This window comes from Anolis carolinensis, chromosome 2, assembly GCF_035594765.1.
Source record: "Anolis carolinensis isolate JA03-04 chromosome 2, rAnoCar3.1.pri, whole genome shotgun sequence".
NCBI lineage: Eukaryota > Metazoa > Chordata > Lepidosauria > Squamata > Dactyloidae > Anolis > Anolis carolinensis.
Genome location: NC_085842.1, coordinates 276,377,069 through 276,403,500, shown reverse-complemented (window position 1 = coordinate 276,403,500; position 26,432 = coordinate 276,377,069). Strand labels below are relative to the sequence as shown.

At 40.5% G+C, this 26,432-nt stretch overlaps 1 protein-coding gene across 4 annotated transcripts in view; it reads left to right on the top strand.

Annotated features, from left to right (window-relative positions):
- The first annotated feature begins 792 nt into the window (after window positions 1–792).
- cast (calpastatin) overlaps window positions 793–26,432 on the top strand; it is an 89,469-nt gene continuing 63,829 nt past the window's right edge. The window contains exons 1-3 of one of the 4 annotated variants that reach the window (XM_062972244.1): window positions 793–1,113; window positions 16,361–16,420; window positions 25,360–25,419. In XM_062972244.1, coding sequence (XP_062828314.1) covers window positions 1,063–1,113; window positions 16,361–16,420; window positions 25,360–25,419 — 171 coding nt within the window. In that variant the 5' untranslated portion in view covers window positions 793–1,062. Of the gene's footprint in view, window positions 1,114–6,183; window positions 6,305–16,360; window positions 16,421–25,359; window positions 25,420–26,432 lie in introns of those variants that run through there. The other 3 variants (XM_062972241.1, XM_062972243.1, XM_062972242.1) reach the window with 3 other exon arrangements.

The window sequence follows — 26,432 nt, the reverse complement described above, 5'->3', positions numbered from 1 at the left end:
TTACAATGCAGTCTGAGCCCAGCCACATGCACTATGGAGGATCTTCTTACAGCAACACCAGAGGCACTCCAAGTGGCCAGCTTCTGGTCAAAGGAAATTTAGAATCATTCCAAGTTTTTTAATCTTTGTGTTTCCAAATACATATACGGCTGTGGCGCAGGCTGTTGAGCAACCAGCTGCAGCCAGCTGCAATGAATCACTCTGACCAGGAGGTCATGAGTTCGAGGCCAGCTCGGAGCCCTTGTTTGTCTTGTCTTTGTTCTATGTTAAGGCATTGAATGTTTGCCTTATATGTGTAATGTGATCCGCCCTGAGTCCCCTTCAGGGTGAGACGGGTGGAATATAAATACTGTAAATAAATAAATAAATAAATAAATAAATAATTAAACTTGTACCCTCGGTTCACTTCTGACACGATAAATAAATATAACCCTAAGTCAGTGCTTGCCTATGGGAAGCTACACAATAGCCATAGTCCAACTTGTGAGCTTTGGACTTTTAGGTGGATGTCCCTGTGTGTGTTCAGACTTTATCTTAAAAAAAAAAAGCCCACGATTACTGGCTTTAGTGGTCAGGAAACCTTGCTCTGTCTGATAAGAGGGAGCAGGCCTAAACCCCAGTGTGGCCAAAGCAGCAAGCAGAAGGGCGAGGCGGTTAGGCTCAGTCCCAAAGGTTGGAGTGATAGATAGGGTTTTAAGCTCTCTCCAAACAAGAGGCAAGGAAACCTCCCCTAGCAGGCTTTGCCTAAAGGATCAAGCCTGCCAAAGCGTGTCTTGGCAAACAAGGATCCTGGCCCAGAGAGCCTTCGGGGCGGCTTGCTGGCTCTTCCCCTCCCTCCGGCCCACAAAACCCGACGGGCCCCAGGAATGCGGGGCTGGCTGGGTGGGAGTTTCTTGCTGCAGGAAGAGGAGGGACTTGGGTGGCACCGGAGAGGAGCGGCGGGGGGCTCCGTCGGAAAAGCTGCCTCACCGCCGCCGCAATCCTCCTCCTCCTCCTCCTCCTCCGCCGCCGCCTCTCCCTTTGGCACCGTAAACAGGCGAAGAAGGAGCACACGCAGGCACCATGTCGCAGCCCACGAAGGGGAAAAAACACGCCGCCAAGGCTGGCAAAACGGTGAGCGCGATTGGGGAAGGACGGGGCTCTCGGCGGCTCCACTTGCGGGGAGTCGAAGGCCTTTGTGCGTGTGTCAGAGGCAGGGATCTGCCCACTCCCTACGTGGAGGCGCCTGGGCTGGGACCCAAGACAGCGAACTTGAGCGCGTCTGCACTGTTACTTTAATGCGCTTCCAGACCCCGTGAAGCTCAGTGCTTTAGGATTGTGGCCGTTGTCGTTTCTCAAACGTCTTATTTCTCTTCTCTGCCTCCCTAAAGTACAGAGTGGGCCAGAAAGTCCCTAAAAAGTTTCTGATCTTTGGCTAACTTTTTTTTAAACATGTTTTTTTTGAAAGTCAATTCCATTTTATTTCCTATACATACAGTACATTGGTATTGTAAATGAAAAGCAAAATAAATACATAAATAAAGCTGTTCTTGAATATTGAAATTGCATAACATGGCAGTTCACGTGGTGTCAAACTTCTTTTTTGATTGTGTCAGAAGCGACTTGAGAACAATGGTGTGACAGAATTGGCCATCTACAGAGATGTTGCCCATGGGATGCCTGGATGTGTTAGCTGGGAGGCTTCTCTTGTCCCCACAAGCTAGAGCTGACACACATGAGCTCACCCTGTCTTGCAGATTCGAACTGGCAATCTTCAGGTCAGCAGTTCAGCCGGCACAAGGGTTTTATTTATTTATTTATTTATTTTACAGTATTTATATTCCGCCCTTCTCACCCTGAAGGGGACTCAGGGCGGATCACATTACACATATAAGGCAAACATTCAATGCCTTAATATAAAACGAAGACAGAGACAAATGCAGGCTCCAAGCTGGCCTAGAACTCAGGTCAGAGTGATTTGTTGCAGCTGGCTGCAGCTGGCTCCTCACCAGCCTGCGCCACAGCCCGGGCCCAGTACTCCGCCACTGCAGTGTCAAACTGAATTCAGTCTACAGCGAGCATAGGCAAACTTCGCCCTTCCAGGTGTTTTGGACTTCAACTCCCCAGTAGGCTGTTAGGAATTGTGGGAGTTGAAGTCCAAAACACCTGGAGGGCCAAAGTTTGCCAATGCCTGTTCTACAGTGTAGTAAATGCATTCATAAATACAAGTTATAGGTGCTAAATACAGGTTATAGGTGGGTTTGGGAATGTACAGGCCTCGCGTTGTGTGGTTACTGATCCCCTACATTGCTGCACCTAAACATGTGCCACGTCTCTCCATGTCAGACTGAACATTGAAGGGAAGAGGTGACAAGACCGAGGCCCTCCAGATGTTTTGGATGTCCTCTGAACCAAATCCACTGCCTGGATAGAAATTCGCAGATCCCAAAGTTTCATCCTCCTGGTGTCTTGGACTCCCCAATTTCTGATAATTTTCCAAATGGGCTGGAGCTTCTGGGAATCACATCTACGATGACCATTTAATGCAATTTGAATTCAGCTGGATAGCACAGTGTTTATATAGTGCATGCCTTGCAGCTCACTTCAAGGGTTTTAAATCAAGAATGCATCTGTGAATGCAGTTTGGCCCCAACTGAACTGCGATGGTTCGATGCTGTGAAATCCTAGGACTTGTCAATTAGGGAGGCACTAGCATTCTTGGACAAAGTAAACTATGATTGCCCAGACTGAGTCATGGCCGTTAAAGTTGGTGTCAAACCGCATTCAGTTTACAATGTAGATGCACCCTGAGATAACCAAAGTCAGGGCATACTCCCAAATACAGTCCTTAACACACATCAGCGTGCCTGAGTATAAATTGCATTGCATGGCAAAACAGATTGAGGGCTCTGCCAATCTGCACATGCGCAGATTGGTAAAGCCCTCCACTGTTGTGAAGCCATAAATTTTGTGGAGTCTTAAACTGGTTTGAGGGCAGCTTCTGCATTGCATACATGTATAAGCACTGTCAAGACTTAAAACCTGGACTCCACGTGTCATCATCCATGCATTGAAACCACTTCCTTCTCTGCTGGATTCACAGTGGCCTAACTGGTCAGTGTGGGAGTGCTCCCAAATATCTGGAAGATGAGGCTAGATAGATCTGATGGGAGATCAAAGTCCAAAAAAAACAGCCCAACAACTGGACAGCTACAAATGCTCTCGGACTTGTGTGTGTGTGTGTGTTTTCTTTAACTCTCATTGTTTGTATCTTGTCTGGCCGCTAGTAAGTGGATCTATAGATGAACATAATGAAATGGAAAAAAGAGCACGGCAGTTCCCACCCTCCTTCTAAGGACTATAGGTGATGATTATTATGTGTGTGTCCAGATCACCGTGAGGCCTTCTGCACATTGCTGGGTTTGTTGTTATATTTCTTCAAGTCATTTCCGACTTATGGTCTATCTATCATGTGGTTTTCTTGGCAAGACTTGTTCAGAGGGGAACATGTTGGCCTAAGCTGATGGGAGCTTTAATCCAAACAATATCTGGAATGCTGTGCAGTACCAACCTCTGCACTAGAGCTATGAATGTGACAATAAAAGAGGATCAGTGACTAATTTCTAATGTATTTCGTAGAGGTGGGAATTGTCTGCAGTCTTTTTCTCTAAATCCCAGCAGCTACTTTAAAATAGGACACTATTTTAGTTGTGCTGTTTCCAGGTGTAACTGTAACTGAAATCAGTGGCTTTCTTTACCATAGACTGCGCTGTTAGTGTTTCCAGTTCCAGTTCAGCCGCATCTGAAGAGATGCATGATTCCGACAGCTGCTTTATTAGCTAGCTGATGTCCATAAAAGATTATGTCACAAGAACTTTGCAAAGCTTTGGAGGCACAGCAGCTCTTCTGCTCCCATTTCCAGACTGCAGGGGGATCAAACTAGGAGCCCGGCCTTAAGACTTTAGGTGCATCTACACAGTGTAGAATCAATGCGGTTTGATACTACTTTAACTGCCATGGCTCACTACTTTGGAATCCTGGGATTTGTAGCTTGGTGAGGCAGTAGCATTCTTCGGCAGAGAATGCTAAAGACCTTAGAAAATACAACTCCTATGATTCCATAGCATTCAGCTGGGCCAGTTAAAGTGTTGTCAAACTGCATTAATTCTACAGTACAGATGCACCTTTAGAATCCTGGCTCACTAATCCCAAGTACATGGCAGCTGTCTTGAGTTTTAATAGAAATTACTCTGGATATATTGAACTATATATGTCTGAAAAAATGTGGTGTTTTCTGGCGCAGGTTGTTAAGTGGCAGTTATATAAGGAGTTGATTTCTGTGGGTAGAGGCAACAATTGGTTCAAGATACTTTCTCCAGGAAGTGACTTGGGTATTAGCCCTTCCCTTGCAAAATAACCAGGGGAGGAGCTTAGTGTTTAGAGCTCCTCCTCCTGAAAAACAAAAGCAATAGAGTGATATACCCTATCCACCTGAGAGTTAAACTTGTAAGATAGCATTTTGAAAAAAAGAATCCAAACAATGATTTTAATACTGCATTCTCGTTCTCTCTGCCCCACCCCATTACACCACAGACATTTTCCAATATGCTTCCTCATTTTGGCACCTCCCTATGTTCATTATGCAGTCTTGATTTCTCAACATTTGATGCCAGCAGATGTAGTCTATAGCCCTCCCACATTGATGCCTCTTGCAGGTGTGATATTGGTGGCCTTGCTAGGACCCTTTGCAATGTGTTGTTGTTTTGTGCCCTCAATGTGACTCCAAATTATGATGAAGGGGTTTTCTTGAAATGTATTACTCAGAGGGAAAGTATTATTCAAAATGTCACCACTGTCTTACTCTCAGCCTTAGAGGGTGTGATTCACCCAAGCTCACTCAGTGAGCTGCGGTGGTGCAATGGGTTCAACCCTTGTGCCATCTGAACTGCTGACCTGAAGGTTGGGTTGCTGACCTGAAGGTTGCCGGTTCTTATCTGCAAGGTGGGGTGAGCTCCCATCTGTCAGCTCTAGCTTGCGGGGACATGAGAGAAGCCACCCAGGCTAACACATCTGGGCATCCCCTGGACAGTGTCTCTGTAGATGGTCAATTCTCTCACACCAGAAGTGATTTGCAGTATGTTCTCACGTTGCTTTTGACACATTTTTTTAAAAAGTGGATTTCCATGTCTGAGCAGGGACTCAGTCCCTGATCTCCAGAGTCTTTGGGTGCATCTAGAATTAATGTAATTTGACACCACTTTAATTGCCATGACTCAATGCTATGGAATCATTTGTTGAGTCTTTGATAGAGAAGGTCAAAGATCTTGTAAAACTACAGCTCCCATGATTCCATGACACTGTGTCATGGCAGTTAAAGTGAAGTCAAACTGCATTCATTTTGCAGTGTAGATGCACTCCTAGTTCAACACTCAAATTACTTCTCAAAGGTGCTCTCAATGAGGCGGGGGACGGGGGGGGGGAAGCAGGCATGTTGGTTGGCAGTTGTGGTTTCGTGAGGCACCAGCATTATTTGGCAGGGAAGGCCAAAGATCTTTTAAAACTACAACTCCCACAATTCTGTAGCATTGAGCTATGGCGGTTTGAAGTCACCCATTTTTACTAGTGTAGATGATGCCCAAGGGGACACACCTTCCTTCCAGTAAAGGGCCAGGCTGGGTAAAAATAACTTTTTGGACCCCACTCTTCAGCCAAGTCATTGGCTGGGGCATGCTGGGAAATGTAGTCCAAGAGATAATCCTACAAACAAACTCTGGAATGGAAACAGGAGTACATAAAATCCAAAGGCAGTCGAGTCAGAGTGCATGTGCATTACAGAATTAATGCAGTTTGACAATACTTTAATTAAATCATTGAAATTGTAATTTGGCAGTGGCACCAGCACTTTTTGGCAGAGAAGGCAAAAGACCTTGTGAAACTACAACTCCCAGGATTCTGTAGCATTGAATCATGGCAATTCAACCATGGTGTCAAACTGTATTCATTCTACAGTGCAGATGTGCCTTAAGTCCCTGCCCTCCTGCAAGGGAAAGTGTTTGTCTGGAGGGCAGGAGGAGCCCAGGCAAATAATTGCTTATTTTCCCCCATCTCTCTGCCTCTTTGGGGGCAGGTTTTACTGGAGCAATAGGGCCAGGTCTCCACCCCACTCCTTTCCCATTTGGCCCGCCCTGCTGGAGGGAGGGACAGGCAAGCAAGGCAGGCATCTGGGCTGCGGTTAGTAAGAAACAAAACCAAAGTTGGGAAGGCGAGGAGGGAGCTGCCCTGCGCTGTTTCAGCCATGGCTTTTGCAAGCTGGTGGTATGCTACGGTAAATATGCTCAAATATGCTGCTGGGGAAGGGTTTGCGGTTTTGGCTTTCGTATTTCTGTAAAGGAGTGCCACTCACTGTCAGTACGGTTCAGTGAAGAAACTGCACTCTGGGGCTACAAACACAACTCTCTGTCCAGGTTGCACCAGGGATGCCTTTTTCTACATTGGAGAGGAAGCTTCCACCCTGCTCTGGTATGCGGAGGCTGAGCAGCTCCCTTTCCACAAGGCATGCTTTTGCAGTCCTCTACACTGCAGAATTAGAGAGGTTTGATATCACTTTAATTGCCACAGCTCTGTGCTAGGGAATCCTGCAGCTTGTTACCTGTTAGGAGACTAAAGCTCTCTGGCAGAGAAGGGTAAATATCTCACAAAATTACATATTTTGGAATCCATAACATTGAGCCATGGCAGTTTTAAGGTGGAGTGAAGCTGCTATAATTCTGTAGAATAAATCCAGAGTCTTGGGGTTGTTGATCAGGAAATTGGGCCACATCTTGAAGGAGGAGAACAGAGGGTGCATCTACACTGTGATGTTAATGCAGTTTGGCACTGCTCTGACTGCCCTGGCTCACTGCTATAGAATCCTGGGAGTTGGAGTTTGGTGAGGCACCAGCATCCTTTGGAAGAGAAGGAGAAACACCTTGTAAAACTACAATTCCCAGGAGTCCATATCATCGAAGTGGTGAGCTCGAGTGGTTTCAAACTGCATTAGTCCTGCGGTGTAGATGCACCCCAGGGCTTGAAGGAGGGGAACAGGGCTAGGTTTTGAGTCTGTACAGTTTCTAATTTATGTTGATTTGTTTATAAAAGCATAGTAAAATGTTGTCCCTTATATACAATAGTAAAATCAAGGTTTTCTTTATAGATAAAAAAATATTTTCAAGCCATGGATGACTGAATCCATGGACACAGAGGCTGACTATGTAGGTTTTTCTTTACCCATCGAAGTTGTGAGGAATAATGTGTAAGCTGCTTGTATTATCAGCTAGTGACTGAGGAACCATTATTATATATTTTAGATCATTCTGTTGTCTGGTTTTTTCATTTGCCTCCTCATGATGACAAGTGGACATACAATCCACATCTAATTGAAATGTAAATGTTAGGTTGCTTGTTACTTAGCGTGGCTGTGGCTGTGTGTGTAGTCTTGTTTTGTTTTCCAAAAAGTTCAAACCCCTTTTTGTGGCATGGTTGTAATCAGAGAAAAAAAATGAGCCAAGACTTCTGAAAAATTGTAAATAAAAAACAGGCTTGTTTTTATTCTGAGCAAGAGTGTAACACAAAACTGGTTTTCTTTTCAGAAATGCTGATAGCTTCAAGGACTTTACCACAGAGTTGCATTTCTAGCTTATTGTAGCATTCTCTGCAATAATTCACAACACTTTGAAGTTTGGCAGTTTCTGTCACTCAAAACCATGCTAAGCAAACCTACAATTACATTTTTTTAAAAAAGAGCCATCTGTATAATTTGTTGATTTTGCAAGCTTGAGAAAATACTTGTAAAATTGGGTGGGGGAGTTGTTGTGTGCAAGGATATATTGCAAGTGGGAGTAAAAGGAAGGCGATGCTCCCTGAAATAAGAATTCTGCTCCCATGAAATTTTCATTTAGACTCCAGATTTCCAGCATTGGAGAGCATGAGACATTGAAAATTATTCACATTTAGAACTGTGCTATTTGACGTGATTATGCTTTCTTGGTAACTTGGTTAGTTCCCTCTTTTGGTACCTTAATTGTGTTCCTAATTTTGTTTATCGCGTCAGAAGTGACTTGAGAACATACTGCTGTGGTGATACAATAGGTTAAACCCTTGTGCAAGCTGGGTTGCTGACCTGAAGGTTGCTGGTACGAATCCACGAGACGGGGTGAGCTCCCGTCAGCTCTAGCTTGTGGGGACATGAGAGAAGCCTCCTGGCAGGATGGTAACATATCTGGGCGTCCTCTGGGCAACGTCTCTGTAGACAGCCAATTCTCTCACACCAGAAGCAACTTGCTCCAAAATGCCCAACCAAGAAGTTATTTCAGTGCCAGAAATTTGGGGACTGCAATAAAACCTGATGGGGGTGATTTCTTATTGCAGCATGTCATTGTCTTCAAGACAAAAACCCCTCCCATATAATGAACTTCATTGAACTACATATCTCAGTTTTAATAAGGGACCACTGAATATTGAACAGATGAGTCAAGTTTACTATCTTACTGATTTTGGTGGGCAAGTTAGCAATGAATATTAGGCAAAATATTTGCTTGTTTTACTAGATTATGAAAATCATTTTTATTATGAAGATTAACTATTTTTAAGCACATGGATTCACAGCACAATGCTATGCATATCTATTTAAAAGTGAGTCCTGTTACATTTGAATCAGAGCTGGGCTTTGTCACAGTATGCATAAACAAACCCACAACCCTGAATGTTAATTCCCCCAGGATGCATTTTGTCACTCCATACTTAAGAATTACATCCTACTCATTCTATTAAGATTAGTTTTCTGGTTCCATCATTGGCTTATCTCAACCACGGAATCAATTAGCAGGTGTAGATGAAAGGTGTTTGGTAGTCTTAATTAGGGTTGGGCATGCATGCAGAACAGTACGCTTGAAGCAGGTGTGTATTGCATTATACAAACTGTGCTAACGGGCAAGGGAATTATAAAAACCACCCAGAAAGTCTCTGCACATAAAAGGAGGTGAACTCAAAGCATCTTATTAGCTTAAAAACTCTCCCAGGCACTCATCTGAATAATTAATAATCCATCGTATTTTACAGGACAGCAAATAAATTTTGGATTAATTACTCAGCCAAAATACCTTAAATAAAATGGAAAAAACACAATCTTTTATCATTTTGTATGCTCGCTGAACATACAAAATTTTGTTTGCTCCCTGAACCTTCATGAAACAGTATAGCCCAGGCATGGGCAAACTTCGGCACTTCAGATGTTTTGGACTTCAACTGCCACAATTCCTAACAGCCTACCACCTGTTAGAAATTGTGAGAGTTGAAGTTCAAAACACCTGGAGGGCTGAAGTTTGCCTATGCCTGGTATAACCAAAACTCCAGGATTTTCTATAAAATATCCTGTCTGCTGCTGTACAAAACCCTTATCAGTATATTTCTGTCGATTTGATCTATAGTTGCTATTGCCCCACCAAGTAAGTGATAATTCCCAGTTGCTCTCCAAACAAAGCAACACAGCAGAATGGCTACTTCGCAAGTTGACTGGGATGGTAAAGCAGTTAACAATGTATACTCAAGGGTGTGGTGTCCTATCACCAAATTTCCTTCAGCACATTGCAGGTGAAAACCATAGATTAGCATTATTCCCAGAGTCCTGGGAGAAATGGTAAAGGCATTGATTGAAACTGAGAGAGATTGAGAGAGAGAGATTGAGAGAAACTTTAGCACATATGCACAGTGAACAAAAAGGTGATGGTAGCAATAGTTTTTCTGGACATTGCTGAACACATGTATATGAGTCAAAACACTGCTATTTGCGTCTCCCAGTAAACTGATTTTTTATGATAGGAACACATTGGAGCAAGGCTTGGGTTTATTTGCACATATACCTGTTTGCTTCCTAGGACAAGTAAGCTTTCACCCGCTCATTTGCACATGCCTCAAATTTGATCCAGACCCATTATCTTCGCAGACCAAAAAGTCTACCCAAGGGCCTCATTTCTGAAACAGACCTTTTCAGTGTCATGGTTGAGATAATGTACTTTTTGTGTTTCTCCTAGTAATGGTTAGACCTTTTCTTTGTTGTCTTGTAGCATTATACAACTAGTGGACTACCTTTCGATCTGCTCCAGAAATAACAGAAAGTAGCTGGAGTCATTCAAAGCAAGAGAAGTAGGCACTTGCCAGGTTTTGGGGGTGCACATTGCCCTATCAGTTCTAGTTGGCACAATAGTATAACTCTACATTTAACAGATTGGAGGGAAGGATAGAAGTCTTTCATGCTGCATAAACATCATAGGGATATTTTTGCTAGAATAATACTGAAGGGATATTGACTGCCCTGAGGAACGTCAACTTGATCTTGTTGTCTATAGGAATGCTCTCCCATCTCTTATGTGAGGACCAAATGGAAGCTCAACTTTGCCTTGAAATATTAACTGTGGTGGTTAGCATGAAATCAGTGTTTTTCCTGTTACATACTTGTTTTTATCAGTTTGCCTATACTGCCTAAACATTCATTTATAGGGGCTATGGGCTATATTATGCACTTTATAACATTCACCAGAACACTACACATGGGTAGAAGAGGTTCAAAGATTTATGTTATTTGAAATTTTTCAAAATTCTTCTACACTGAGGCCAGTTTTATGTTTTTACTATTATATAATACTAGCCAATTGGTGCAAATAGAGGCTTGTTAAAACTCCTCCATTGTTTGTGTGGTGGTGGGGGGGCATTAAGAGAAGTAATAATTTTGGCAGAGAAAGCTCAGACTTTCGTTACTTACACATAGAAGTCCTGAGGCTGATCAGGATCCATTCATGCTGATTAGTAAGCAAAAAGGAAAGAAACGCCCAACTATATGATACATATTAACTTGTTGGGCAGTTTAAGTTCTTTATGGTTATGAGTTTTAACTTGTAGATCGAGTCATAAATTATAGGTGTGGTTATTAAGCAGCACTTTTTTGTGCTTCATAGAATGCTATCGTAAATGCTGATGAAGAAAATCCTGTTTGTTAGAAAATTGTACAGGTTGAGTATCCACTATATGGAATTCTGAAATCCAAATACTCTGAAATCGGGTTTGCTTTCTGATGGTTCAGTGTGATCAAACTTTGGTTCATACACAAAATTATTAAAAATATCATGTATAAGATTGCCTTCAGGCGGTGTGTTTAATGTATTCACGAAACATACATGAATTCTATGTTTAGACTTGGATTTCATCTCCAAGATAGAGTATCACATTACATATATGCAAGTTTTCAAAATCTGAAAAAATCTGAAATATGGAACACTTCCAAGCATTTTGGATAAGGGATATTCAATCTTTGTGTACATGTTTTAACAAGCCATGCAGTTCTGTTTTCCTTCCCTGTATTTCTTCTGTGATTATACACATTGAGACATTATTCTTTTATGTTTACTTGAGATACAGTAATAAAAATGTAGTTCCAATTCAAAATTGGGTAACACACTACTTGAAATAATATCAGCATCAGTAGAGAGGTTGGACTTTGGAACTGTAATATTACTGTTGATTTTGTTTGCCCCACCCAAAGGATACTTAACCAAGACTTCATGAATGTATATTTTTGTTTGATGTAGCAACATTTTGTTGTTGAATCCAGCACATTCTTACAGCTGCTGTTTGCAGAAAAGTTTTATGAACATCTCTTGTTTGCATTTATGGCATTGTGTGTGTTTTGTACAGTATTTGGAGCAATGATGTAGTACAACAGTGGTGGTGCTAGTTCACATGAGCACTTTAGGAATTCCTAAAATAATATCAGGTGATGACCTCTATTTCTGAATGAGCAACTCTGGATTAATTGCCAGAGATAAACCTTTCATATCCTCCAATGCCAACATGAATGGAGACAATGCATATGTGTCATCAGGTAAAGACTACACATATTCCTATAGGGACTTTTTAAAAGCAAGACCATTCTAGGAAAACAGAGTAAATTGGAAGAAGAAACTAAAACTTTGTACATATATACAATATATGTATATATTCTTGATAATGTACATCTTGTTTAAAGAAGAATGAAGGTCTTAAAATTATTGTTATTATTATTATTATTATTATTATTGCCTGCTTTATCTTTCCCAAAGGAGACTCAAAGTGGTTTAACATAAAAGCATTAGCATACAATTCAAAATATACAAATATTCAAACATTAAAACAGTATTTAAAAATCTCAGTTAAAAACCATTAAAACATAGAGTTAAAAACCACAGCATGCCCTGAATTCATCTTAAAAACCTTCTTTAAAATCCTGTCTGAATTAAAAGGTTTTAGTCTGCTGCCAGAAGGACAGCAGGAAGGGTGCCATTCTGGCCTGGGCAGGGAGCTCCAGAATTGCGGGGCAGCCACTGAGAAGGCCCACTCTCTCATTTCCACCAACCGAGCTTGAGATGGAGGTGGAACCGAAAGAAGGACCGCTCCTGAAAATCTCAGGGCCTGGGCAGGTTCATACAAAGGGGATGCAGTCAGCCAAATGGCCTGGTCCCTGGACCTGAACCATCCAGAGCTTTAAAGGTCATAACCAGCACTTGGAATTGTGTCCAGAAACAGACTGGCAGCCAGTGGAGATTCTGCAACAGGGGGGTTGTCCGCTTCCCACTGAGCAACCTGGCTGCACCTCTTTGGACCAGCTGAAGTTTCCGAGCACTCTTCAAAGGCAGCCCCATGTAGAGTGTGTTACAGTAATCAAGGCATGTGTTGTCGAAGGCTTTCATACAATACAACAATAAGTACAACAACAATACAAGGAAGGCTTTCACATACAACAACCCTGTAACTAAGGCAGGTTCTGTGCCGAGTCCAAGAGGACCCCCAAACTGCAGACCTGTGTCTTCAGGGGGAGTGTGGCCCCATCCAGCACAGGCTGGATCCCTATTCCCTGATCTGCTTTCTGACAGACCAGCAGTACATCTGTCTTGTCTGGTTTAAAGTTGGGTATCATCTGCATATAGATGGCACTGAACTACAAAACTCTGGATGACCTCTCCTAATGGTTTCATGAATATGTTACACAGTATGAGGGACAAAAAGGAACCCTGGGGAACCCCCAGGACAATGGCCAGGGATTTGAACAGGAGTTCCCCAGTACCACCTTCTGGGTGCGGCCCTCCAGGAAGGACCAGATCCATTGTAAAACAGTGCCTCCCAGTCTCATCCCTGTGAGATGACACAGAAGGATCTCATGGTCAATGGTACTGAAAGCCTCTGAGTGATCCAGGAGACCCAACAGGAACATAGTCCCTCTGTCTAGCTCTCTGCGGAGGTCATCCACCAAGGTGACCAAAGCTGTCTCTGTTCCATAGTGAAGCTTGAAACCAGACTGAAATGAATCTAGATAATCTGTTTTATGGGGAGCCCCCAGTGGTGCAGGGGATTAAATCACTGAGCTGCTGAACTTGCTGACCAAAAGATTGGCGGGTTGAATCTGGGGAGCGGAGTGAGCTCCCGCTATTAGCACCAGCTTCTGCCAACCTAGCAGTTCTAAAACATGCAAATGTGAGTCGATCAATAGGTACCACTTCTGTGGGAAGGTAACGGCGCTCTATGCAGTCATGCTGGCCACATGACCTTGGAGGTGTCTATGGACAACACCGGCTCTTCGGCTTAGAAATGGAGATGAGCACCAATCCCCAGAGTCGGACATGACTAGGCTTAACGTCAGGGGAAAACCTTTACCTTTACCTAATCTGTTTCATCCAGAAATCCCTGGAGTTGGGAGGCCTACGCTTGCTCAGAAATTGAAGGTTGAACACTGACTGATAGTTGCCCATTATAGAGGGGTTCTATAAGATCTAAGTCATGTATGGCTTTAAAAGAATCAATCCAGAAGCAGAGAGCCAGTTTTTTTTTTATTACAGAAGTGTTTTGTTTAGTTCAGGAAATGGAATAAGTACAGAGCACACTCACATGAGTAGATGTATTGACTTGGTTTGGTCCTCAAGCCAAGTTGTGTATTAGTTTTAGGTTTTTGTGCTCATGTGGCCCCCTCCTTTCTCAGTGTACTATGATGTGAAAATTTGGCCATCATTTCCTGTTATGCCCAAATTAGTGAAACTTTGTTGTTTTGCTGAGAACAAACTCAGATCTGAAACTTACTAAGTTGAAACCAAAATTCCAGATCCTGGGATGTTCCAAAGAAGGTAACCATTGTTCCCTAGCTTGAATGTACGTAATTGATAAACTAAGGTTAATTCAATTGTAGCTGACTCAAGGGGGGAAGAGTACATATAGTAAATAATTATGTATATCTTGTGATTTTTCAGCCACCTGAACCTGAACTAATCCATATGATAATGCTTAATTTTAAAAAACCTTTCCCAATCCAATGTGAATTAAATGTTCCAGTTATGATTAGTAGCCTTGATCTATATGTCTGCATAAAATAGAATACTGTATTGGAAATTCATGTTGCTGTCATGTCGCTGTCAGCTCTATCTCTTCCTTTCTCTTTCCTCACATTGGCACGTTCTGAAAATGAGACTAGATTGTACATATTGATTGTATGTATATTTGAAGATGGCTCGGAAATTGCAATTGGTACAAAGATTGGCAGTCAGGTTACTAACTGGAGCTAATTATAGGGAGTATACCATGCCCCTATTGAAGCAGCTTCACTGGCTGCCGATAAGTTTCCGGTCCCAATTCAAAGTGCAGGTTATTTATTTATTTATTTATTTTACAGCATTTTTATCCCTCCCCTCTCACCCGAGGGGACTCAGGGCGGCTTACAAAGATCAGCAAAATTCAATGTCCAAAATACAGTCATTAAAAACAAAACAATACATACAAATCAATTAATAAAACACTATTAAAACACATTATATAATTTAAAACATCTGTGCGATTAAAACTATTATCACCTATAAAGCCCTACATGGTTTGGGTCCAGCCTATCTTCGTGACCACATCTCCCCTATATGAGCATGGGCTCTAAGATCTGCTGAGTAGGCTCTCCTCTCACTTCCACCACCATTACAAGCATGGTTGGTGGCGACGAGGGAGAGAGCCTTCTCGTTGGTGGCCCCCCATCTCTGGAACACCCTCCCCAGGGAACCTAGACAAGCCCCTACACTACAATGCTTTAGGAAAGAATTAAAAACTTGGTTTTTCCAACAGGTATTTGATAACATTTAGATGGTAACCAAAACTGATTGCCAGTCACTTAGCACTTTATATCTACATTCTGTGCATCTAGGCTGCTATATTTATTATATGGATTTTTTTTAACTGATTCTATTTTAATAGAGGTTGTTTTATCCAATTTATATACCTGGTTTATGTAATTATTATTGTTTTCATGTTGTTGTATTTTATTTTATGTATTATGTATTTTATGTATGGCATCTTTGTGTGCTATTTTGTAAGCCATCCCGAGTCCCCCTGGGAAATGGTAGTGGGGTATAAATAAATTATTATTATCATTATTATTGGTTGTTTGCATGATGACAAACCCAAGCTAGACAAATCTATGCATTTTGAAAATAAGAGCATTTAGAGCAGGTGGTCTTCTTCAGATCTTGCTGTTAATGACAGGCCTGTTTGACATTACAGTATCAATGGAATTCAGCACAGCATTATATAGAAAGATTAGGTTCTATTATTGGTGGTGTCTAATTTTCCCAATAGTATTAAGGAAACAGTTTGTAAAATAAAATTTAAAAATCGGTGGATGTGGGAAGAGGGCCTAATTTCTCCCAATAATGATTTTGGATTGGCAGGGGGAGTTTTTGTTGTGGTACCTGCTTTCTGTGTTATGAATTATAAGTTTCCTATTTTATAAATAAATAGTTTGTGTTTGCTTTTGTGTTTGTATGGGGATTGATGGATGGAGGGGAAAGGGAGGAGAATTAAAGTGTTGCAACATATTGAAAGCAAGTTGTGCTTTCTGCCCCAAAGATGGAGGGAGCCTCCGAGTGGAAAGCTTGCCGGAGGTAACACAGTAAACTTTCTTGATCTGAATAAAGAGGATTTTTAAAGTCGTCACACACGAATCCTGTGAATTCAATGGGATTACTTGTAACGATTGGATTTAACCCAGAATGTGTCTGTGAAGAATAATTGTCTGATCTGTGAGATTCCTTCCAGTCTACTCTACAACAAAAACAGCATTTCTCTGGTTTTACATCATGACTAAAATGAAAACTCTCAGGGCTGCCATTGGATTGAAAATTGGCAGTGATATTTTTCCCAGTTTAGCCAGGGAGTGCTGCTCCAAAAATATGACTCCCAAACTTCAGTGAGCATACATAATTAGATGTATAATTCTCTGTAATTCTCATTACAGCATCTTGGTTAGTCATAAGCTTGTTAATTAACTGTTTGGCATTTTAATCTCTTACAGCATGCTGATAAAAGTGCATCTGGAGCATCTGGAGATAAAAAAGCGTCAGAAACAACAGAGGTAAATGAAATTTTATTTTCAAAATAATACATTTTAATCAAATGGACTCACTCATTGAAAATCATGATAACCATATCTAAGAGCGGATGCTGTATACCCAAGGCAGTTTTCTGTATCAGCACCCCAAATAAACCCAGGAACAGATTTAAAAATCAAGAATATTTGGGGATAGGGGAACTCTGTTATCTGAGTCATAACTGACCAGAGAAGACTCACAGAATCAAAGAAGTGACACAGAGAGGTATGCTATTCTCAACTACACAAGGTTTTATATTCAAAAATTATAATGACATAATAAAAATTCAAAAAGGGTAATGCCGTTAAAATGTGTATGTTACCATAATTGATTCTCAAGAGTAAACACTAAAGCTGCAATCAGCATTAAATTACAGCTAGGAAAAGTATTTTTGGACTGCTGTTGTTTTGTGCCTTCAAATGATTTCTGACTTATGGAGATTCACAAACACAAACCTATAATAGGGGTTTTGTGATTGTTGTTGTTCAAAGGGGGGTTGTCCTTCTATTTCTCTTTGGGTGAGAGAGTATGACTTGCCCAAGGTCACCTAGTAGATTTCTATGGTCAAGCAGAGACGTGACACTTGGTTTCTCAGTGTCCTAGTCCACGTCTCAAGCCATTAACACACAATGACTCATTTTTTGGACTACAATTCCCCAACTCGCCCTTACACTGTGGGTATTGACTATATCAGAAGATTCTGGGTGTTGTACTATTGTTACTATCAGCAGTAACTTTAATGCTGTGCATGAAACATGGGGCGCCTTATTCTGATTAAAGATGCTTAATTGGCTGTAATGCCAGACACATTTATTAGTAAGCAAGTCCCGTTGAACTAAATGTAAGTTATATCTGAATAAACTTGCATATGATTATACTATAGTTAAGGTAAGCAAAATGGTTTTGTTTGCATGTAGAGAGGTCTGCAATAATATTTGCTTTGTCAGACATCTGGTGTCATTCAACACATGTGAGAAGTCTAGAGATTAGCCGTAGCATATCTTTTATCAACCCCATTCCTAACAGAGTTTAGAAAAATGATTTTACAAAGTATAAGTTATCCAAAATGTTTGGGATCAGAAATTTTTGCATTTACTGACCTGTATTTACATATACATACATGATCTTGGAGTTAGGACCCAAGTCTAAACACAAAATTCATTTTTGTTTCATATACATCTTAATCACAAATCCTGCAAGCAATTTTATATACAACGTTTCTGATAATTTTGTGCACAAAACAAAGTGTGTCTGCATCAAACTATTGAAAAAACAAAGGTGTCACTCATAGCTGCTCAAGTGGACAATTTTGAATTTTGAAGTATTTTGGATTTCTGGATGAGGGGTTCCTAGCCTGTAATTAGACCCAGTTATAGTGTCAATCCCTTCTTTCCAAATCATTAGTTACTGTCATAATTTTTAGAAGTAGCTATTTACTTTTCCATCTATTATCAAATAATTACTTTTGGAAAAAATCTAAATGTTACAGTCCACTGGTTTACAATACAAAATATAATAACTTTTGTTTGCTCAGAAAAAAGTATGAGCCACAGTACAAGCTGGCATTTGAACAATGGAATATCTTTCCTTCTGTATTTAGTGAGGCCACGTGTCCCTAACTGTAAATATAACTAAGAGTTATAGTTACACTACAAAATTATGTCTGGTTACAATTGTAACGTAACTTTATTATGCCTTAATTATTACAAAAAAATGAATACTTGTGCCACTCTTCAGACGATTTCATCTCACTTTCTGTCCCTGTGATAATAATTGGATTTGGAAAAATGTGGCTTGTGGAAACAAGGATCAGTGAGAAAGCTTCAATGGAGACACCTTAACTCTTTCAGGAGTGGATTTCCCTTCTTATGGGTAGATTTATCTCATTTCCTCTTGCCTCATCCCTGTTCTTAACTATGAATCATTGGTAAGTTGGATGTTTATAACTCTGGAACTGCCTGTATACAGTAATTGTCAACCCTATGGTATACAGTGGTTGTCAACCCTAAGAGAGGACAGGAAAGGAATAGAGCAGCAAGGAAAAGGGGCACAACCCCACAGCAAGCTTTGCTTACAGATACCTGCCAGGCACACTGAAATTAGACTCTCTGAGTTCAAAAGAGCAGGGTTCTGACATTTCAACTGCGCCAGCCATCATGTCACTGTAGTCGTTATTGTTCCTTTTGAGACTTCCTGGATGAATGGCAATTTGCTGGTAATGCAATCTCTTCTGCCTTTGTATTAGACAGATGAGTAAATATCATGTTTCCTGAAGAACAGGGCCTTGTCTGATACATTTTCCTTTATCCTGTCATCTCATTCCTTCCATTGACGGGGCTTTTTTCAACCTACCTGCATAAAGAAAGGTGTTGTGCTGAATTCCTTTTAGCTGACAATGCAGTGACTGGGAATGAACAAATAATTCAGACTGCTCTGTTCTTACATTGTGTGTTCTAAAAGAATCTTGAATTCTTAATCACACTTGATAGCTTTCTAACACAGACATATGTTTCCCAACATTTAAATGCTTCCAGATAAATTATTAGAAGTCTGTTTACTTCTAATAATTTATCTGGAAGCATTTAAATGTTGGGAAACATATGTCTGTGTTAGAAAGCTATCAAGTGTGATTAAGAATTCATCTTATTGGTGGTGCCCTTGGCACAAATAAAACAAGAGTACAGTAGAAGACTACACAGACAGTTCTATGTACTTAAGAAACTCAGTTTCCCACTTTAAGATGAAATCAGTGTTCCAAGTCCGATCTCTTGTTATTTTATTTATTGCATTTGTATGCTGCGTATCACCCAGAGTAAGATTGAGGTTGGCTTCTGAAATACAATTTCATGACTTGTCACTGTCTGAATTTGGTCTTTATCACTTATTACTCTTAGTTCCTCCTCATTCTATACTATTAATACTGGATGATCCTTCAATGGGAGACTTTCCTGTAATGTTGCTAACATGAATTTCAGCCTAATTGCTATCCCAAAGTAGACCATATTCAGTGAATCAATAGAGAAGGTATAAAGGTTAGTTTAATTTCCTTAAAACCTATTCATTTTTTTAGTTCTATTCTATTTGTAAACTAATGAATCAGGACTGTAGCCAGGATTTTGATTTGGGTAGGGCTGGGACTTTGATTGGGGGAGGAGCTGAGTCTGAGTGAGAGAGGGTCTATGTGATGACTCATGGGCCATGTAGTCCCGTTCCTAGCGCTGTGGTGACAGATGAAGAGGAAAACTTGGGTTTTCCACCGTTTCAGCCAGAATTGGAATTTTCCCAGCCAGAATTGGAGCCCTTGCACCTGCAGGAGGTTTGTCTTCCAGAAAGCTGCCAAACAAGCCCTGAGTCAAAATCTCCCCCATTTTCTCGCCGTAACTATTATCAACAACAGAAAGGAGTTCAGCAGGCTAATCGCAGAAGCCTGAGAATCGCAGCCAGGCATTCAGCTGATTAAGACTGCTTTCATGAGAAATTTTAGGGAGTCATGCATCTGCACACAGAGATTGACTTTCGGTTCTGGTTCCCCAGAGAAGTGTTCTTTGGTGGGAAAACGAGACCCTATTTAGGTTCTTTGCCCTGAAGGAATTTTGCGGAGTCAATTCGTCAGCAACTGGAGTAGGTTGTGTGTGGACAGCGCTACTCCCGCTTCCAAGCCTTCGTTCCTGTTTCCAAGCCTTCGTTCCCGTTTCCAGCCTTGTTTACCTCCACGGACCTTGCCTTGCTTCCTAGGACTCAGCCTTGTCTTCCAGGACCTTGCCAAGTATTTTACCACGGATTTTGTCCCTGTTCCTCGTTCCTTGCTGCCTTGTATCAAGCCTTGTGTTCCAAGAATCAAGTTTACTTCCTAGCCTTTGCCTCAAGTTCCTTGGACTAAGAACCTTGTTATCTCCCCTCACTTTGCTTGGCAAAGTGAGTGTTTCGGTTATTGGATTACAACTTTGGACCTTAATATTTTATATTGGACATTGTTTTTCTGGACTATAATTGACCTTTCCTGAAAGGTCTTCTTCTGAACTACATTCTACACTTATTTTTATTGACTTTATATATTTCCTTAATAAAGATATTAGATAGATTCTGGCCTCTGTGTATGGTTATTGGTGCTCTGCAGCCTGGGTCGTGACAGTCTACCCTAGCAAACCTTTTGTATTGTTATCCCAATACCCCCATGCATATGGGATATATTGAGCATGGTGATCAGATCATGATATGAATAAACATAACAGTTTAAATAATAAAAGTAAGGCCTTCTCATGGACCACCCTGAGAATTTGGGGGGGGGGGGTGAAGCCCCCCGCTACATGCCTGTAATGAATGCATTTAGGCCAGGAGTGGATAGTATACAGACCTCCAGAAGTTATTAGATTGTCAGTTCTTCACTATTGGCTGTTGATGGGAGCTATACTTTGCATACCCCTAACTTAGGCCATATATTGCAGGTATTAATATTGCTTTTATGTCTCTAATTCTGAACATTCCCCATTTCATGCTTCCTTCTTTATGTGCAAGTAAACCTCTTAGTGACCGCAGGATGTGTTTATTATTTCAATAATTTGGCCATTGTTGCTTATCAGCTTTCTGAGCTCATCTTCCTGGCTTCATGCCATCTTTTACACCTTCATTTGGAAAGTGAACATTTTGTGGTTCCAGTGGGAGTAAAGGGCAAACTATTCTAATTTGTTTGTTTCTTTTCCTGGGCTCTTGCTGGAAAAAGGCTATGATTAGGATTATTATTTTAGACAAGTTGTGGTCAATTGTTTCAGGTATGCATTTTCTCAGTGGAACCCTCTAATTTTAATTTCCACAATTTAGAATAAATTGCTAGCATCCTACTTTAACCCTTGCACTGTGTGTCTGACTGCCTCATGTTGGAGTTTTCTCATTCATATTATCACTATAGTACTCTTATGCTGCTGTGGATACACCCTTGCTCTAACCAGTTTTGTGACTAGGATGAACATGCAAATGTTTTACTGTGATCAACAGAAGAGCGGCATTAGTTTCAAAGAGGATGGGAAGGGGATTAATAACCACTTTCACCATTTTATTGGAGGAATTAAAATATAGATTGCTATATAAAAGTTTAGGCGGACATGAACAGACAAGAAGAATTTTCTTTTATGTAGAGTTCAGTGCAAAAGTTGTTGGGAGTGAGTGGGTTTATTGTGTGTGGTATGAATGGGAAATGACAGGGAAAGGCCAGCAGAACAGTGTTCTTTATTTTTTTTATGTATTAGGATATTTATACTTTTGTTCAGTGTGGGAAATTTAGACAATGTCTTCTAGGAAAGAATACCTTGCTCTTCAGTAGTTAGTCATGTTGTTAAGCATAGATCTTAAATCAAGATGGGCATGACGGGTCACTATGCTCTTCAACCTTTGCAAGTATAGCCAATTATGAGGCATGATGGAAGTCACAGTCCAATAGTATTGAGAATGCCAAAGGTTGTCAACTTCTCCCTTACATGGTCATCAGATGTGGTGATTAAACTAATAAATGTACTTGTAGAGGCACTGTTGCAAAATAACATGCCCATTATCAATTCCTTCTGTAGAAAGTCCATTTCTACAGGTACTTCAGTGCAGAAATGAAACTATTTAAAACTTGTTTTATTAATCACCATTCATTTAGCATTCAGTGCATAGTAAAGCTTCAAAAGTCTCAAGTTCAGTGTCAGTTAAAAAGGCCAAGTAGCAGAAGATGGAGAAGGACCATCAAGGCTGTGGGAAGTTACTGCTAGTGTGAGTAGGAAATTTTGGATTAAATGGGCAGTAGTTGCACATAGAATATAACAATATCCAGTGGCCCTGTGCATGTAAGAAAACGTGACAGCCCAATGAATATTGTCTGAAATTTGCACAAATGCAGAATGAACAAGGACTGTTAAGTATCACACACAGATAGTTTTCCCTGCTAATTATACTTCACATAGAAACCAGCAGCCTTTTTGCATGACTCAGGTTCTAGCATGAGATGGCTATGAGTATTTGCTGAGGTATGAGTTCTTCCCTGAAATGTCTGTGTTTTAAATGTGGGACAAAATATATTTGCCCCATGATGACAGAGTTCTCACCTAGTATTTGATGTAGATCAGGCTAAAAGAGGCTCCTCATTATGTTTCCTTCTAGATGATGGCTATCAGCTAAAAATTCTTCATCTTTAAGAACCACTCAGGCCTAGGAAAATAAACTCAAAACTTGCAATCTGTAATATGAAAGTAAGGAAGTCATTTAGATAAATTCTTCATTTTGGACTCAGGCACTTTATAATATTTACTTCCTAGTTCTTCTCCTAAACAGTGTAGTTAAAAGTGGTCAGTTGGGTCGGCAAAAAGCGAGTAAGCTCAAATCCTGTAGTCTGTTAGAAAAAAAAATCAGCTCTAGAGTTCCAATATATTCAAATCAATGTAAGACAATAAAAGAAATATGAAACCGTCTTAAGAAGAAGTGAATATATATTCAGTACAAATACACTAAAGCAGACTCAATAGTTACTTATACCCCTATTTACTTCAATCTAATGTTCACCTTTTTTGGCAAAATTAGGGTGCACATTATATTTGTGTCATACTATAATCATAGTCTGGCTGCTGCTCTTTTCAAAGGCAGCCCCATGTAGAACGCATGACAGTAGTCCAAGTGGGATGCCACTAAGGCATGTACAACTGTGAGCAGATCCGACTTCTCCAGGAACGAGTGCAGTTGTACACTAGCTGTAATTGTGAAAATCATCCCTACTCTTAGTCACTGCTGATCCTGGGCCTCCAGGTTCAAATAAAAGTAGCAATAAGTGACAAAGCATGTTCAGCTGATCTATAACAGAATATGGGTCATTCCAGGCAACATGAAGGACAGGCAAAAGCATTGGTAAGGCATAATCCTTGTAATCTCTAGATTTTCTGGAGAGTATCCAGATGACATGAAGGAATGAGATAAAGGCAGGCTTCCTTGATGTCTCTGACATTCATCACGTATACAAAGCTGAACAAATCACTCAGAGGGGTGAATGCAAACAACCTCCTTTTGTCTTTCTGCTGTCTTGGATTAGCCAAGAGTGTAAGAATTTTAAACCAACAGGAAAGTGGGAGAATTGGCTTCCCTACACAATGCTTCCCTACACAATCATTTCTGTTGTGTTTGCTCTTTCCAGTACTTCGTGATACAGGTATCTACTGATTGTTTTGTTGCCTCACTTTCCTCCTCCTTATACCAACACCAGTTTGTGACTGGTTTTGTTTTGCTTTGTGAGAAAGCAAATTGCATTGTGGCTACCCATTCTGCCACATTGCTGTACCTTCACCTCTTTGGTGCAATTTTTTTGAAGATGCTTAGATTCCAAATATGGTGCAAAACTGTTATTCCTCGTGTCACTGTAATGAAGTTTTGATTGTTGTCTGGGGCCCTATCTATACATGTAAAATCCAGAATTATGTAGATTATAAGGGAGGGACGGTGGATAGAAAACACACACCTCTAATGAGTGATGCAATGTGCATCCACACTGAAAATGTGTTTTAAAAGGTCAAAAGAAAGTCCAAATTCGGAGATAAAATGCGCTGCAGCTGATGACTGTACGAATGCTCCAAATCAAAAAATTGGCAGCAACATGGACAGCGCTCATGTAAACAGTACCACCACTGGAAAATTCGGATGAAGCAACTAGATATGGCGCTCTCAGGAAGGTAAACAAACACCTTGGGAGAAATTAGATTTTAAATCCACATTCTAATCTGGATTATATGGGTGTGTAGAAGCAGCTTGGGTTGGCTCATGTTAGTTTCCTTGATGCTTGCTTCCACTTTTAAGTGGTTGGGTGGGGCAAAATTTACAGTATGCATAGAGACTGTTCTCTGAGTCATAAAATAAGAATTTAGTAAAAGTCAGAGATTACTAGACCTATTGGCCACTTTGCAAATGATTGAAACCACAGTAGATTAGGAATTTGCTTAGTTATGAAAATCACTTTAGTTCAATGTGTTCAACTTCCTTTTCTTATATTTCAGGTGCTTAACTTCTGTTTCTGATCCTCTCCCGCAATAATACTGTAAGCCAGTGGTTCTCAACCCTTTTTTGACTAGGGACCATTTGACCAGAGACCACTCTCCAACATTAGTACCAAAAGGGTTACATATCAGTTTTTGTTCAACTTTAGATTTGATTTGGTTATTTGGGATGCTGATTCAGAAAATTGCATTGGATAAATCACTTCAGCTCTAGTTTCTGATACTTAGCATATCTAGCTGTATATTTGAGCTTTTTGTATGGAAAATGTTGGACAACATGTATATGGAAAATTATGAGTAGATTAATTTTATACGCTGACATGGAGTCCTTCACACAGTTATATTTATATTGGACTCAGTGGGCCCTACTTGTGAATATACTTGGGATTTTAATCCACTGACTGGCATATCGATCACTTCAAACCCACTTTGTTTTGTCCCTTATCATAACTTATTGTAACCTGTAATGCAAGTGCACATACATTTTTACCTTTTTGTGTCCTAATGTTGTAAAAAGCTGGGATTTTAATGAATAAATAACGATAATTACTGCTGTTAGCCTTCAAGTCGCTTCTGACTTATAGGGACCTGAAAGGGGACCTATCATAGGGCTTTTTTCGGCAAGATTTGTTCAAAGGGATTTTGCCTTTGCCTTGTCTTTTTCTGAGGCTAAGAATATGTGACTTGCCCAAGGATATCCAGTGGGTTGACATGGCTAAAAAGGGATTTGAACCCTGGCCTTAAGAGTCGTAGTCCAGTCCTCAAACCTCTATGCCACATTGTCTTCAAGTCGTGCTAAATAGTGATATCAAAGCAGAATGGCTTTAAAATATGAATCTAAGATCTGTATTTATTTAACTATCTTCCGCTATATTACTAAAGTTTTAATTTTTCAAAATCTGTTTACATTGCAGAAGAAGACTCCTGCTGAATCCCCAAAAACACAGACAAGTGGCACATCTCCTGTCACTAAGGTAATTAGATTAACAATTTCCCTTGCCAAATTCCTTGAAATACTGCTAACCTTGACTCTTCAAATGTTTTTTTTGCTGGTGTGATCTGCCTGCAGTGACAAATTGTATTTGCAAGCTTCTCAGAAACTCATGTCTGGGGATGTGTACTAGTATGTGCAGTTGTTGTTTTCTTCTACTGTGTGCACGTGCGTGCACGTGCGTGCCTGTATGTGTGGGTTCAAGTCGCCTGTTGACTTATGGTGGCTCCATGAATTTCGTAGTGTTTTCTTAGGCAAGGAACTCAAAGGTGGGTTTGCCAGTTTCTTCCCCTCAAGTCTAGCCTACAGTACCTGGTATGTATTGTCAGTCTCTCATCCAAATACTAACCAGGGATTACCCTGTTTATCTCCTAAGATCAGACAGGATCTGGTGCTATGTAGGAGTTAGTAGATTCTTTATGGTATTAGCTACTCTTAATACTTCCCTAACAGTCTGAACTAAGATTGAAATTCTTCGGAGTTTAGTAAATAGGCAAGTAAAGTTCTAGTCCGATAAGGGAAGGGAGGAAAAGTTATCCCAGTGGATATGTTTAATTATTTGGTTTTCTTTAAAATCTTAAGTAAAAAATCTTGTTGGTTTGAATTTTTAAAGCACAAATTAGTGTGTGTCAGACAGTTGTAATGTCCCACTAGAAAGCCAAGATGGGCAGAAAAACAAAGCCAGGCAGGGAATTCCTGCCATGTGTTATCACTGTTTAGACTTAAGAGATTATAGCTGATGGGGATTCCTTCAGAAGTAATGCTACCTAGAGCAAAGCTTACATATTTAACTACAACACAACACCCAGAATACCCTTGCCAGCATGGCCACTAGATTAAGAGAAATAAAATACCAAAGTAGATTCAAAATATGAAAAGTTGCAGAACATGGTACTTCTTTCTAGAGGCATTTAGCCCCCTGATTTTCTACAGTGGTATTAGTGTTTTTCCAAATCTCATTTAACCACAGGTGCCTCCTCAAGACATAAAAGGGAT